The sequence below is a fragment of the Eumetopias jubatus genome, unplaced genomic scaffold, assembly GCF_037043125.1.
Source record: "Eumetopias jubatus isolate StellerSeaLion01/CBP00866 unplaced genomic scaffold, mEumJub1_p1.0 scaffold_17, whole genome shotgun sequence".
Taxonomy (NCBI): Eukaryota; Metazoa; Chordata; class Mammalia; order Carnivora; family Otariidae; genus Eumetopias; species Eumetopias jubatus.
The window spans coordinates 53,438,826-53,455,024 of record NW_028274823.1 but is presented as its reverse complement, the minus strand read 5'-3'; the positions used below and the strand labels follow the sequence as shown (position 1 = coordinate 53,455,024).

Here is a 16,199-nt window from a genome sequence, read left to right as displayed (position 1 = left end):
CTTCTTTATAGCAGTGAAGGCTAGAAGACAAGAGCAATTTTCTTTAACTTTCTGAGAAAAAATAAGGTCTAACCTAGAATTCTCTGTCCAGGCAAACTACCAATTAGTTATAAGGCTAGACCCAAGGAAATTTTTAAGTTCGCAAGTCTTAAAATACTTACTTTCCAACCCCACAGCTACTAGAATTGCTAAAATGAAAAAAATTGGTAACAACGCCTGATGAGGATCCAGAGCACCTGATACTCTTCATATATTGCTGGTAGAGATGCAAAGTGACAGAACTGCCTTTAAAAGTTTGACAGTTTCTTAAAAAGTTAGATATACCCTTAACATAGGACACAACAGTTTCTCTGCTGAGTGTTTACCTAAATATGTTCAAGCAAAGACTTGTAGTGGACTTTATTCAAAACCACCCAAAACTGGATATATCCAAATATCCATCAAATATCCAAAATCCCCATCAACCAGTGAATGGTTAAAGAAATTATAGGTAAAGAATGGATAAAGACTTATACATGGAATAACATTGGTAAATCTGAAATATATTATGCCAAGTGAAAATAGCCAGATACAAAAGGTATGTAGATAAATACTGTGTGATTCCATTTATATGCCATTCTGGGAAAGGCAGACCTGTATAGGAGAGAAATCAGTTGAGTGGTTGCCCCAGGGCTAGAAATGAGAGAGGGGATTGATTACAAAGGGACACAGGGGAGCTTTTTGAAGTGATGAAAATATTCTGTATCTTTATTGTGGTGGTGGTGGTTATATGACTGAATATGTTTGTCAAAACTCATTGAATTGTACACCCATCAGGGGTGATTTTTTTCTGGTTGTTAATTAAACCTCAATAAAACTAACATTAAAAGCAAGTTTAGGGGGTGCCTGGGTGGCTCAGTCAGTTGAGCGTCCTGACTGTTGGTTTCTGCTCAGGTCATGATCTCAGGGTTGTGAGATGGAACACTGCCTGGAGCTCCAAGCTGGGCACGGAGCCTGCTTAAGATTCTCTATCTGCCCTTTCCCCCCCTTAAAAAAACAAAGAACAACCAAGTTTATCCTTCACTGTGTTTCTCAGAAAACGACTAGAGGATACACACCATCAAAACTAAGGAGTAAACTGAAAAAGAGGAGAACATGGATTCAGGAAACAAAGAATCTAATACAGAAAAGAGGAATTTCCAAGATGAAGGTCAAGTTTTATTTCAAAAAAGAGCCATACAGGAGGACTAGAAAATGCAACCATACTAAATTGGGGGAAAAAGGAGAAGAGTTCTAGGAGAAATTGCCCCAAAAGGAAAAATTGAAATTGATAGAATAGTTTGAAGATGAATGGTGATAGGCACACAAGAAACAGAGCAAACTAAAAAAAAAAAAAAGTTATATTTTAGCTCTAGAGAATTATAAGAATTTCTACTACAAGAAAGGGATTTAATCATTGTTCTCTACTGACTCAGCTGCAAATGATAATTACAAACTTAAGTAAAAGCCAAAAATTATTTTTTAAAAAATTGTGAAACAATATTGAGACTAGGGGAGAGAAAATGGGAGTGGGGGCACAAATAAAACACAAGAGTGAAAGTGATTGCCTCTGGGGAGCAAGAATTAGGTAGGGGGTGGGGCAGAAAACTTATTCTAAATATTGTAAAACTGTTTTATATATAAATATATAGATATATGTACACACACATATTTTCGGACATGCATATATATGTATACATACAAATACAATTTTTTTAAATGTTTTAAAAGTTTGTATAGTTAAAAGTCACTTAAAGGAATCTTTCTTTTAAAGATGTATTTATTTGGGGGGGAGGGGCAGAGGGAGAAGGAGAGAGGGAATCTCAAGCAGACTTATGCTGAGCACAGAGCCCGAGACGATGACCATGACCATGACCATGACCATGTCCTGAGCTGAAACCAGGAGTCAGATGCTCAACCGACTGAGCCATCCAGGCACCTCAGGAATCTTTCTTTTATCTGAAAATTTTTGATATGTGAAATAACCCTTTCCTCAGTGATGCAATAAGGCAGTGGATTAAAAATACAGAAGAGGAGTCTTATTTCTGAGGTAATAAATAAAAGATAAGTCCCTGACTAAAGATGATTGACTATCTTTACTTACTCTGAATAAGGTTTGGAGTAGACTGTTAATATCTTTCTTTCAGATTTCATGTTTTCTTTTTACTAAATACCTTTATTTCCTTAGTTATAAAATTAACACGTTATTGTACAAGAATTTTTAGTGGAAATGTACAAAGAATAAAAATAAGACAATAATCCTACCAGATGACCTGTTTGCACTAACTCATTTTCACCTTTACCCCGTTCCCTCCTCTGTCTTCTTTTTCTCCTCCTCCTCCTTCTCTTTTTATATATTTATTTATTAAGATTTTATTTTTAAGTAATCTCTACACCTAGTGTGGGGCTCAGACTTACAACCCTGAGATCGAGTCACGTGCTCCACGGACTGAGCCTGCCAGGCGCCCTCTCTCTTTCTTTTTAAATTAAGAAATGTGGCATGTATTTTACTAATGAATAACCACAAGAGCTGTGGATTTGAAGAAAGAGGAGTCAGTGGAAAAGAGAAGAAAACAGGGATATAAAACAAAGGAGGGCAGAGACAAAGGAGTAAAGCAAAACAAAAACTCTATTTACTGCCTCTAAAACAAAACCAAGTTTATTACAAGAAAAAAAAAAGAGGAGTCAAGTTCAAGCCCTGATTCTTCAGTTAGCACATCATGCAAGAATTGAAACTTTTCCCATTGATGTTTGTGGGCAGTTCTGTATCCAGGTCTACCATGCTGCAGGGAGGAAGAAAAGGGTTGTAACCTCTTCACAGAGAACCATTAATTGGGAATCACAGACAGCAAAGAAGTTTTGGTAAATGAAATACTTTATGAAACAGTTTTTCCCCCAATTTCTTTAAATACCATCTCCTAAAAGAGATAAAAGTTATAGGAAGCAATTTAGAAGAGTATCTTATTGCAGAGGGTGTCATTTATGTACATATACTTCTTGTCAGTCCAAAATGTAATTTCTTTTCTGTTCCAGTGTTCCTAGAATCCCATGGGCCTTTGCCATGACAGAAGTATGTGGCATGATTTTGTGCTATATTTGGCTCCTGGTTCTTCTTCTTCACAAACACAGGTACCTTAGTTATGCCATTAAAAGACAAAATATTTTGACTGTCTTGGATAAAGTTCATCAAACCTTGTTTCTCCCTTTGTAGTTTTCTTGTTAATTTCCTTCTTTAGTCATTATGAAAAATGTTTTGGGTTTGATCAACAAGAAAGTCACTGTGAGGTTAAGACCTACATATTTAGTAGTATTCTGAATATATTCTGCAAAGATCAGAGATGGTGATGTTCAGCCATGAGCCAACTGCTGATATTCTAATTGGAAATGTCATTTTCTGTAGAAGGATAGAAACTCCTCCAAGGACAGTCTTTGGTCAAGGACAGCGTTTGGATGAAATTCTCTGCTTGGAGGTTGCCCATTAGCAAAGGGATTATTTTGCATACCATGTACATCTAGTCAGTGTGGTTTGCTTAAGATGTTACAGGAAATTGCTGAATAGGGAAAGTGATTCTTTGCCACTTTCACTAAGAAATATAAAGGAAAGAAATTTTTTATTAAAATGAAATGTAAAGGGAGGCTTCTTTCCTACTTTAATGAGGGGAAATTACTTGATTTAAGTAAAAATATAAGGCATAATGAAGAAAAAGTTTGAAGAACTATCAAGTTTGTAGATTTGCTATCCATTGTCTCTGGACACTAATGAGGAATAGGGACACTTTCTTGAATTTATTATCCTTTCTCCTCACCAGGAAGTATTTGAGGTAAACCAATAATGGGCTTTAGGTCCTAAGCAGCAGTTATTTCATTGCTTTGAAGGTGTAAAGAAAAGTTGATCGTTGCTATTGTTGTCACACTTTTAGGCTGTATTGTGCTTCATTCTTTCCCATTTTCCAGCAATATTTTTAACTCTGGATTGCTTAAAACCAGAGGTGGTTTAAAAACATGTAATATCGCTGCTGCTTTCTGGTTTAACTTTGGCTCACAAGACCCTGTGAATTTGAATTTATCCACTCTTCAGACCAAGAAAGAATTTACCGTATGGGAAAGTTTGGTAGGTTTAGCAAAGCATAGCAGTGGCCAATTAAATGTAAGTTTTGGTGTTTAATTGGTCAAAGAAAGTGTTTCTGTCTAATGTGGCCTTTGTACTGCTTTCATTAGAGTCACCTGGCTTCTTGTTAAGATGTAGATTCCTAGGCTCCATCCCAGGTGTACACACTAAAATTTGAGATCTCTTGTGTTCAATGCTTTTTTGAGGGTGGGAAGAGCATTTTGAAAATGTGTAAAGCATAGTTCTTGTGCTTAAGATTATTATAGTCTGTTTTCGTTTGGACATTTTAAAAAATAATATGACAGCACAAGTGATATCACAGTGCAGTTCAAAATTTTTGCTAGGTGTACTTAATATAAAACTTAGTATTTAAAAAAACTTAGTATTTTTATACTTCAAGTTAGGAGAAGTTAGAGAATGTTTAAGATAGCTACTATCAGTAACCAATTTACAATGTTATTAATGAGCAAAAATTCCCCAGAATCATGTTTAATTTTACCTCTCATAAAGTAAATAATTTATGAGCCTTATATGAATAACAGCACTAACATTAAGCTAAGAGTCAGGCTAGGTACTAGTCTTCTTTCTTGCATATTTCCTTTATTTTGTCTTAGCCTTATTTTCTTATCAATGAAATGGTGCTCTTAAGTCAGCACTGTCTAACATGGCAGATACTAGCCACATGTGGCTATTTAAATTAATGAAAATGAAATAAAATTAAAATGCAGTTCCTTGGATGTATTAGTCACATTTCAAGTGCTCAAGAGCCACATGTAAATACCTTATTGGACGGTGCAGTTATAGAACATTTCCATCATTACAAAAAGTTCTATTGGACAATGATGCTTCAGATCTAAGACTTCTCTAAGATTTCTGTCTTCTTCAAAGAGTCTAGTTCTAGGGGTTTTTCTGTCTGCTCTCCCTTTAAGTAAACGCTGATGCCTGGAGTTTTTTGGTTTGCTTCCTTTTGATCTTTCTCTCTTTTTGGTCGCTCTGTTCACAGGTCAATACTTCTCCGAAGGCTCTGTAGTCTGATGGGCACTGTATTCTTGCTTCGCTGCTTTACCATGTTTGTGACCTCCCTGTCCGTGCCAGGACAGCACCTGCAGTGTACTGGAAAGGTAGCCTGCTACCTTCTTTATCATTCTTTCTTATTCTTGGTGGGTTGATGGCACCATATATGTCATAGGGCTAAGACTTTGCTTTTAATATTAAAATGCTTTTTAGGAGCACCTGGGTGGATCAGTTGGTTAAGTGTCCAACTCTTGATTTCAGCTCAGGTCATGATCTCAGGGCTGTGAGATTGATCCCCCTGCATCAGGCTCATACGCTGGCCATGGAGCCAGCTTAAGATTGTCTCTCTCTGGGGCGCCTAGGTGGCTCAGTCGTTAAGTGTCTGCCTTCAGCTCAGGTCATGATCTCAGGGTCCTGGGATCGAGCCCCACATCAGGCTCCCTGCTCAGCGGGAAGCCTGCTTCTCCCTCTCCCACTCGCCCTGCTTGTGTTCCCTCTCTTGCTGTGTCTCTCTCTGTCAAATAAATAAATAAAATAAAAATTTAAAAATTTAAAAAAGATTGTCTCTCTCCCACTCCCTCTGCCACTCTTTCTTCTTTCTAAAGAATAAATAAAGTTTAAAATGTGCTTTTTAATATTTTCAATATCTGTAATAAACCTCTAGAAATAATTTGGTAGAAATCTTAACCCAGAATCTACTTCCCCGTTACATCTGTCCATTGATACTTGTTCTTTGCTGTGGAGCTGTAGAAAACAAGTTTCTTTCAATTATCATTTTCCCTTTCCCACCATCCTGAGCATCTTTAGTTCCTCATATTGATGTGGAAATGTTCTGGTTCAGAGCAAATGATTAAGAAAGAATTCTTGAGACATCTTTGGTGCAAAAAGGTGGTTTTATTAAAGCACAGGAACAGGACCCATGGGCAGAAAGAGAGGCACTGGGGTTGCCATGGGTGACGGATTGGTTATATTCTTTCAAGTTGAGAGGGGGTTAGGGACTAGCATCGTCTCTAGGGAATTTTGGAAGCAAGGTTTCCAGGGCCTTGGGGAGCTAGCTATTGTTAGGAAAAGGTCATTTATTACTGTCATTTATTACTGTCTAGTAAAACGTTAGTCATGAGACTCTTCAGATGTATATCAGGTATCCATTATCTTGGAGGTTGGCTACTAATGTAATATCTTGGGGGTTAGAGATAAAGGATGTTTCCAAAGGAATTTTTATATGTTAAAGGAGACTTAATAGGATCTTGGAGGTCAGGATAATGTTAAGCTAAAATTGCCTTTTGCCCTTAGCAAAGTATTAACATTGAGGCCCCTGAGTTCCTAGAGAAAGGTCACTCTGCCTGTCTCAAGGACTTGTCAGTGGGCTGTAAGTTGTAAGGAAATTTAATTTTTTTCCCGTTGCCTTTGTTCTCCACATCAATATGACTGTGGTCCCTTCAATGTCCTTATCACTCCTTTTTAAAATGTTTTCAGTTTGACCATATCCCATTTAAAATAAAGTACCCACTATTCAAAACTTGACTCTTTGCTGGGATATACTAAATAATGGCTGACTTACTGTTTTTGTTCTAAATTTTGTAGCTTGTTTTGGTATATTATAGACAACATCTTCTCTTCTGACTAAATTGAGAGAGGAGCGATTATGCAGACGGGGAAAAAAAATTTAAAAACCTGAAAATCACCTGTACTTTATATACAGAATTGGCCTTTGTGACTCATTAAATTTGGACAAAAGAATTTATTATCCTACTTTTCTAAGCCTCTGTGCTTTAGTTATGTATTGCCAAATATTCAAATATATGTGTTAGCACATTTGTTGTTATTTTAATATTTGTATAAGTGTACAACAAAATTGTGTATCACTTCTTCTGTTGCAATATAAACAACTGAAATGCCAACAAGGGAAGATTAAGCAGCCAAAGATCAATAACTAAAAAGACAGCCCTGGGGCGCCTGGGTGGCTCAGTCGTTAAGCGTCTGCCTTCAGCTCAGGTCATGATCCCAGGGTCCTGGAATCGAGCCCCGCATGGGGCTCCCTGCTCCGCGGGGAAGCCTGCTTCTCCCTCTCCCACTCCCCCTGCTTGTGTTCCCTCTCTTGCTGTCTCTCTCTCTGTCAAATAAATAAAAATCTTTAAAAATAAAAAATAAAAAATAAAAAAAATAAAAAGACAGCCCTGAGCTGAAGGGTGACAAAACTCTCTCCAGGTATTAGGAGACTGACCAGTAAGCAAGGGAGAAGGGTTAATATGATACTTAGGATTCATTGTGAAGGCAATGTTTTATTTTAATGAAAATTATATAAATTAAAAAGTAAAAGTTCACATCATTCCCTCTTCTTTCACCCATCCTATAAACAGTACTGTTGACAGTTGGGTGTATAGCCACATAGACTTTTTTTTTAAAGATTTTATTTGAGGGACGCCTGGGTGGCTCAGTTGGTTAAGCACCTGCCTTTGGCTCAAGTCATGATCCCAGGGTCCTGGGTTCGAGTCCCACATCGGGCTCCTTGCTCGGTGGGGAGCCTGCTTCTCCCTCTGTGTGCCACTCTGCCTGCTTGTGCTCTCTCTCGTTCTCTCTCTCTCTGACAAATAAATAACATCTTTAAAAATATATATTTTATTTGAGAGAGAGAGAGAGAGCACAAGGAGGGAGGAGGGTCAGAGGGAGAGGGAGAAGCAAATTCCTGGCTGAGCAGGGAACCCCATGCAGGACTTGATCCCAGGACCCTGACAGATCATGACTTGAGCCACTCAGGTGCCCCCACAAAGACTGTTTTTATATAAGTTTATATAGTAGATACTTTTTAAATAAAAGATAAGATTATATTGCAGACATTGTTCTTTAGTTTATATTTTATTTAATAGTATGTTGTTTACTTTTTTCTGAAGAAATACATATGGCTGTATCTCATCTTTTTAATAGCTGCAGTATTCCATTGTATGATTTACCAGGTTCCAATCATGTACATTTGTGTTGTTTCCAAATCTTACTATTTATAAACCGTGCCATCGTAAATGTTCTTATGCATTTATGCATTTTCTGTTATTTAATCATCTACTTAAGATAGATTCCTGGAACTAGAATTATGAAATCAAAGAATATGCAGATTAAATACATATTGCACAAATGCCCAGTAGAAAAAACAAATTTTTCACTACTATCAACACTGTATGCATGTCAGTTTTCCCACTCCCATGCCAGCACTACTTACTTTCAATTATTGGAGTCATTGCCATTCTGATTAATGAAAGATGATGATATGAGACTTTTACAGTTTTATGTTTTAAAGATATTTATTTATTTATTAGAGAGCATGAGCAGGGGGAGGGGCTGAGGGAGAGAGGCAGAGGGAGAGAGAAGCAGACTCCCCACTGGGTAGGGAGCCCAACTCTGGGCTTGATCCCAGGACCCTGAGATCATGAGCTTAGCCAAAGGTAGACCTTAAGCCACTGAGCCACCCAGGTGCCCCTACAGTCTTATGTTTTATATTTAAATCTTTACTCTTTTGAATTTATTTCTGCACGTGGTGTGAAATAGGGATAGAACAATTTCCCCCCGAATAGCATGGTAATTGATTAGAAGAGATTTTAAAGAATAAAAATATAAGCTTATTACACTGAAAAGAGAATTTCTTGTAGCTGAGGGATTTAATTGTGGGTCATCCGCTAAAGAGAATGTTTTATGTGCATAGGGCTGTAATGTGTGCTGCAAAAATAAATTAGATACCATTCCTCTACAGTATGGCTAGCCCTTTTTCTGTCTCTAATGACTGTTTTTCATTATCAGTTAGTTATATATGGACATTTCTATTCAAATCTGCCCTAAATACTGTTAATTGCTTTACATTATAATATAACCTACTTATTGACCTGTATTATTTGTAGCAGTTGTTAAAAATAAAAAGTTAAGGTGATAGTTACTAGCAATCAAGTCCCTTACAGTAAACTCCATGGGGCATTTTCATTGAAATAAAGTAATTGCTTGAAATCTCATTCCCAGAACTAGGAGGTTTAGGGATAGAAACAAGAACCTACCTGTTTTTGAAATGTAACAATGGACCCACCTTAAGGAAAGAACATACAGAATATTTGGGACATTAAAATTGGAAGGGATGAGGAAACTTAAGTAACTGAGCAATGATTGCTTTCTTTTGACTGGCATCACTCGATTCCTGCCCTTGTCTGAGAGATATTTTCCTAGGAGTCTCAGTTCTTCACTGCCTGATTTTTTACTTTCACAAGAGTACCATCTCCAACCCTATTCTCATTAGAGGTCTTAGAAGAACCAAACTATGTGGATTTTAGTAACTTCTCTTTCCTTTTCTCTAATAATAAATCCCTTTTCCTGTCCTGCCTTTCACTGAGGCAGAAAGGGAAAGCTAGGTAGTATATAATCAGCAGATGAGATTTCTAATGAAATTGTGTTATCTAATGAGGTTATTTCTGTTGTTAATTAGCCATAGTAGAATCTTTAAAACATAGGACTTTGTTTTTTTTGTTTGGTTGTTTTTTTATTTTTTGTTTTGTGAGGTTATTTTTTTAAGCTCTAATTGACTTTATTAAACATTTCGTGAATTCGGCAGCACCCCATCTAGCAAGTAGAGAAGCCCTCTAAGACATAGAACTTTGGAATTGGACTTCCTGGATTCACATCCTGGTTATGTTACTTACCAGCTGTGTGACCTCTCTAAGCCAGTTTCCTCAACTGCATAATTGAATCACTTTATAGGATTGTTGTGGATATTAAATACAGTAACACATAAAGCCCTTAGCACATAGTAAGGGCATGTAAAATTTTAGGAATTCTTTGTACTGTTATTATGTGTTAAATGCCTTTTTTAAAAAGAAGGACCATTACTCAAACTCTCAAACTCTTCCTCAAAATGGATTACTTTTTTAAGCTTATATATGGGAGTTGGGATTGGGTTTGGCTATTAATAACAGGAAATTCAAGATGGCATGGTTTAATAAACAGACAATGGTTTATTCTCTCTCATAAGAGAAATTTGAAATTAGGTCATGTGTAACTATATGGGAGACTTACCAAAAACCCATGATTCTCCTTTTACTCTCCTGTCCTAACACTTGGCTTGCGTCCTCAAAGCCACTTAGTGGTCCAAGATGGCTGCTGCAGCTTCAACTGTCATGTCTGAGTTGTAGGCTGGAAGAAGGAAAGGTGAAAAAGACTTCCTCCCACTTAAATATAAAGTTTCCTTTATAAGTAGCCTTCCCAGAACTCTTCCACTTACATCTTATTGTATAGAACTTAGTCACAAAACCACACCAAGCTGCAAGGGAGGCTAGGAAATGCAATGTTTCCATTGAGTTCATTCTGTTACTAGTGAAAAAGGGGAGAATAGATATTGAATGGTAGCCATTGTCTGTGTCTCGTAGCCTATTTCTTATTGGCAGAACAATCAGCAAGTACTACTGTATTATTGGATTAAAAACTTGAAAATATTTTGTGTAATAGTGACCTTTTCATTGTAAAGGAACTCTTGGTAAAAGAAATTTGAATTACATTGATTTCATGTAATTACCAGAATATTTCTGACCACCCTTTCTTGATGTCTGGAATTAATCAGACTGGGAGTTTGGTTGCTTTTGTTTAGATCTTATTTCTAAGAAATTTGAATTACATTGATTTCATGTAATTACCAGAATATTTCTGACCACCCTTTCTTGATGTCTGGAATTAATTAGACTGGGAGTCTGGTTGCTTTTGTTTAGATCTTATTTCTAAGTCATTTAGCATTTGAATTTCAGTGTGAATGGATGTTTGGAAGAGCCTACCTCCCTAAGCACTTGAAGCACTAATTTGTAGTTTCTTTATAGATATATGGCAGTGTGTGGGAGAAACTGCGCCGGGCCTTTGCCATTTGGAGTGGCTTTGGTATGACCCTAACTGGTGTTCATACTTGTGGAGATTACATGTTCAGTGGCCACACAGTCGTCCTAACTATGCTGAATTTCTTTGTCACTGAATGTAAGTATCTCTTTAGTTGACTTAGATGACTGGCTGCAAGAGGAGGCTGTGGGAAGGGTGTCAAGTTCTATGAAGAATGAGAGTAACAGACTGACCTAAGAAACATGTGGCTTAGAAGCATTAGAAAGAATGTGGTTTTAAAACGATCTTTCTGTCCTTTTCCCAGATACACCAAGAAGCTGGAATTTCTTGCACACTTTATCCTGGGTTCTCAACCTCTTTGGAATCTTCTTCATTTTGGCTGCTCATGAACATTACTCCATTGATGTGTTTATTGCCTTTTATATCACGACAAGACTCTTTTTGTACTACCATACTCTAGCCAATACTAGAGCATATCAGCAGAGTAGGAGAGCAAGAATTTGGTTTCCCATGTTTTCTTTTTTTGAATGTAATGTGAATGGTACCGTACCTAATGAATATTGTTGGCCATTTTCAAAACCAGCAATAATGAAAAGATTAATTGGATAAAGTCTATCTTTGTAATGGGTTCGTGATTAAATATACAGTAGTTGTTGAAAGTGAATAACTTTGCTTTCTCCCCCTAAGCTGTTCCTGGATGCCTTGCTTTTTGGCTTATATGTTGACAAAGTGAAGTTCCATGTTCTTAGCAAGGCTGTGATTGTAGAACTCAAGGAAGAGCAATTGAGTCCTTACATCTCCGTTTGAATAGGAAGCTTAAGTAGATGTTACTGACCCTTCTCTTTTGGCAGACTTAATGTTGTAATTGAAGTCAGGCTATTACCCTCACCTGTTGAGTACTTGCTTATTGAACTTAAGCAATTTGCTGATTGACAGTGTTTTTGTTTTGTTTTGTCTTTAACTTCATTAGGACTCTAGTCGAGAAATATTTTTTTTAAGGTCCTTATTATCTTCAAAGGAAAAACCCCTACCAAATGAGCAGTATTTGTTCTTTGAACTAATCTCTGACTTTTTAAAAAATGCAACTCTAGAAAGTGATCTGTGTTACTAACAAATAATTTTTGCCTTCTGAACCATCTTTAAGAAAAGTATACTGAACATACCAGGATGCCTGAAACAAGAAGAGAATGGAAGGGGCCATACATGAGGTGACAAAGTACAAGTATAGTACTGGCATTTTCACCAAAATGCAACAAAAGATGCAGTTCCTATTTTGTTCTGAGGGTTCAGTATGACTGTCAGTAAGTGTTCATGAGGGAAAAATGGCTGCATCCATAAAAATAAAATTGGCTTAGTTTTAGTGAGGTAGGTACCTGGAACAACTTTGTGCTATAATTGTTAGTTAGACATATGACAGCCCAATTTTATGCCTTTAAATGATGTTACTTAATGAGCAAAATAGTGGAGTGTTTTACCAAATGTTAGATAAAGTTCTTGTGTCTGTAAGTAGGGAGGTATGCATGCAAAGAATATTTTTTCTATTTTTGAAAAATTTATAACAGTTGCAGGCATAATACAACTTTTGGTTTTTGAAATTTGTCATTCTTGGCCATCAGAAGTAAATAGTCTCAGACATATTCGGATATGAAAAAAAGATTTTGTTGTTTTTCATTTTTAAATACAATTGTGTACATACATTCTTTCTATTTAGTCTTAATTTGGCAGTCAGGAAGTGATATAACTTAGTTGCTGTTTACAACACTAGAAATTTAGTACCTTAAGTAATTTGACCTTTGTGGTAACATTTGTCACTTTACTTTTAATGATTTTGGTTAATAGTTATGACAGTAGAACACTTATGGAATTGGATTTTGAGCCCCAATTGATTGAGCTTAGCTACTTGGAATATTAATTGTATAGTTTTTACATTCCATTTTAAAGCAAGGAGTTAGAAAAAGTGCTGGCATATTGAGGTCTAAAATTAGGCCACTTAGCAGAAACCTGCTCCTAATGTGGGTGAAATATTTTATTTTTGCACTTTGAGTCATATTCCCACCCCTGTATAAGCTACAGAGGAGCCTGAATGGATTGGGCAGGAGAAGAATTTTATGCAAACAAATTTCAGCCAGTGCTGAATGACCCCAATTTGAGTCTACTCTGAATATTATTTTTTTATTTCTCACCTGAGAAATGGCACAAGGCAATTCAAGTTTTATTATGCTTTTAAATCTCATACTTGAGAATCTTATAAAATCTTAAATTGTTGATTCTAATACATGCTAGGGACAAAAATGTCAACATTTCTTCTAAGGAAACTGCATAATCATGAAGGGTGAAGGATGTTGCCTATACCACTTAGAGTACTTTGACACCCGAGGTCAAAGCTGTGTAACTGCCATTCTTTCCAAGTGACAGAGCAAGACCGTATATTTAGCTAGGGAGGGACAAATGTTGGCTTTTGGAAAAATGTTTGAAAAAAATCTGTAGCAACATTAATTCAAGAATGTTAGAAAGCTACTTAATGGTAAACTTCCTAACATCAGTCTTATTTCCTTCATGTGGATTCTATTCTAGAACAAAATCGAAAAAAAATTGCAAGTAACTTTGCAGAGCTGTTGACACTGAGAGTGCCTAACAGCAGACTGCAATGAGGATTGTAAAATAAGTTTTCAGCTTGCATTTATCATATCTGATTTGAGGAAAAGGTAGGCTAGATTTATAATTTATTGTTGTAACTAATACAAGGCAGTGTTTACATAAATTCATCATCTCCAAGTCTCTTTCTTGGAAAACTTTGACACAAAATTCTTTTCCTTTTCTTTTTTTAATATGAAACCTATATTTTAGTTGTTTTTTTTGTTTTGTCCAGAAATTTCCAGATTTTGTCTTTGTATTTTTTTTTTCTTGTTAAAGTGTAAACCATTGGAAGGGTGGTATTTATATTCACATTTTGGGTGTGAATGTGCCTAGGTGGAGAAGCTACATATGTGTTTTTTATCCTGTCTACAGTTGCAGACTTATGAGAGGCTTATATTCTTAAATACTGAGACCTTAGTATAGAAGGAACCAAGAAGGTTTTTGGTTTGGGGATACAAACTGGAGGTTATATTGAAAGTCCTTGATGCATTTCTCTATATTCCTGGGGGCAGTGTAGCCTTTTTTCTTTTTTTATTTTCTTTGCTTTCTTTTTTTTTTTTTAAGTCTCTGCAGGGCGTTGTTACTGAAGCGTAATTGAAGTTCATAGGGAGTAGGAAGTTTTGAAGAAGGCAAGTGTGCTGTTAACACTGAATAATTTGGGAGAAACCTTTTTTGGCTATTCTGCAGAATTCTCAAATGGCTATCCTCCTTAGTTCTCAGTGGCCAGAATTGCTAGAGTGAAAACACAACTTCCACATGCTGGGTCTGTTTATTAGTTTTTTGTTTTTTGTGTTTTTTTTCATCAGAAAGCAATGAGAGTAGCCTTAGAACCAGTCAGCTAAAGAAATGTGGACTGTTCACTAGAAAGAATCCATTGACTGAAGCCCTGCTGGTTCTGTAACTCTGACACTGCAAGTGGTGTTCTTTCTTACCCTGTACCTGCCGAAGTATTGTTACTTAGAATTCCAAAAATCTTATAATTTGTAAACAGAGAACAGAGAAGCCAAATCCTCTTATAGCTGATATGAAACAGTCTGTTTTAGAGACATCTGTTTGAAAAGTGTTATTTATACATTCAAAATCATATTCATAACACTAACCTGCTTTGAGTGTATTCAGCAAAAGGCAATTTCATCATGAGTTTTATAGTAAACATTTTCTAAAGATTCTTGTTCCAAAATGCTTGAGAACGTTAACCATGTTCTTGTTTTAAACTCTGTGATCTAATAAACTTAACTCTGATAGTCTTTTTGTAGACTTAAGTTATCCTTTACTAAGAGTAATTACAGTAAGAGTCATGTGTCAGTTCTTTAAGGTATTCAGGCATTTGAGACAAGAAAGTTCTCCTTTAGAATAGTCCAATAGCTTTCTTAAACAGTATTGGTTTCTTTTAGATAGTTTCAAAGCCAACAAAGCATGTCAGTTTTAATGCCATCTTCACTTGGCAGTTAACGATGGTTTGCATTTGTAAAAAGTGTAGCCTGAATTACCTGTATACCTCTATAGAGACTTGTTAGTAACATCAAAAGTCAGACTGCTTCAGGTCACCAGTGAGAAAGGAAAGAGGCTGAGGGTTTTTCCCTCTTTGTGTTTGAGTGGCTCTGAATGACCTAAATTACTATGAAAGTAGGTTTTGGTCTCCCTTCTCACCTACCCCTCACACCCAGTGAAGGCCACCAATTTCCAGTAACTAAAATGTGGCCTATTACTATACATCAAGTTCAATAAAAATATATATGAAATCTGTAAACCATAGTTCAGCTACCAGTAAAGTTGGTTTTAGAATATGTTCTACCCTAAATTAGCCAAAAGACATTTTATTCAGTGTATTCCATGTTTAAGCATAAGTAAGGTTTGTGCTTGATAGGAAGGGAGAGGGAATACTATGATAATTTCATTATTTCAGGTCTGTTTCAATATGAACTACTGGGTTATCTGAATGGTAGCCAGGCTATATTATTAATGTCATCTTAAAAATGCTTCATTTTAATAATTTTTTATTCAGAAATCTATGGATTGTTAGGACAATTGAAGTATTTCTGATATGGAACAAAGGAAGTGGAAACTGGTACTTAGTGGGGGAAGCAAAATTAGCTTGGACTAAAGTGGGCGTGTTTTGTTTTAAGAACTCTACCTAAATGTAACTCTGTCCACAGAGAAACTAGTATTACTTGAAGATGTGAACGTTTCTATGGTAGCCATACCTTGAAGCACAGTGTTGTATATAAGTAAATATCTTGATTCTAAATTAAATCCAGATTTAACTAATATATTATTTTATATCTTTGTTGTATTAAAATGTTCAAAAATACTAAAAATAAAACATTGGAAAGTTGAATTGCAGTCTCTTATTTGAATGTCTTTGCATTACTAACGCAGCTCATCTGTTTTTTATACAGTAAATTTTTATTTTTGCAAATGATTGGGCCCAGCAACTTTAAATTTTAATATAGTACCTAGTTCCTGGCATTTACTAATTCTTAGTTGTCTATTAGATAAGCCATTTGCCCTTTCTCCTTTCTTTGTGTAAACTAGGAAAGAAAAGTAATCTTCCTGAGGGCATTAGAATAAC

The 16,199-nt window shown here is 36.1% G+C and overlaps 1 protein-coding gene across 2 annotated transcripts in view; it reads left to right on the top strand.

Moving 5' to 3' along the window:
* Positions 1-15,880, top strand: part of SAMD8 (sterile alpha motif domain containing 8) — a 41,075-nt gene extending 25,195 nt beyond the window's left edge. Inside the window, exons 3-6 of one of the 2 annotated variants that reach the window (XM_028109711.2) lie at positions 3,052-3,147; positions 5,130-5,247; positions 10,978-11,128; positions 11,295-15,880. In XM_028109711.2, the coding sequence (XP_027965512.1) occupies positions 3,052-3,147; positions 5,130-5,247; positions 10,978-11,128; positions 11,295-11,599 (670 nt within the window). In that variant the 3' untranslated portion in view covers positions 11,600-15,880. Of the gene's footprint in view, positions 1-3,051; positions 3,148-5,129; positions 5,248-10,977; positions 11,129-11,294 lie in introns of those variants that run through there. The other variant, XM_028109713.1, reaches the window with a different exon arrangement.
* Positions 15,881-16,199: the final 319 nt, after the last annotated feature.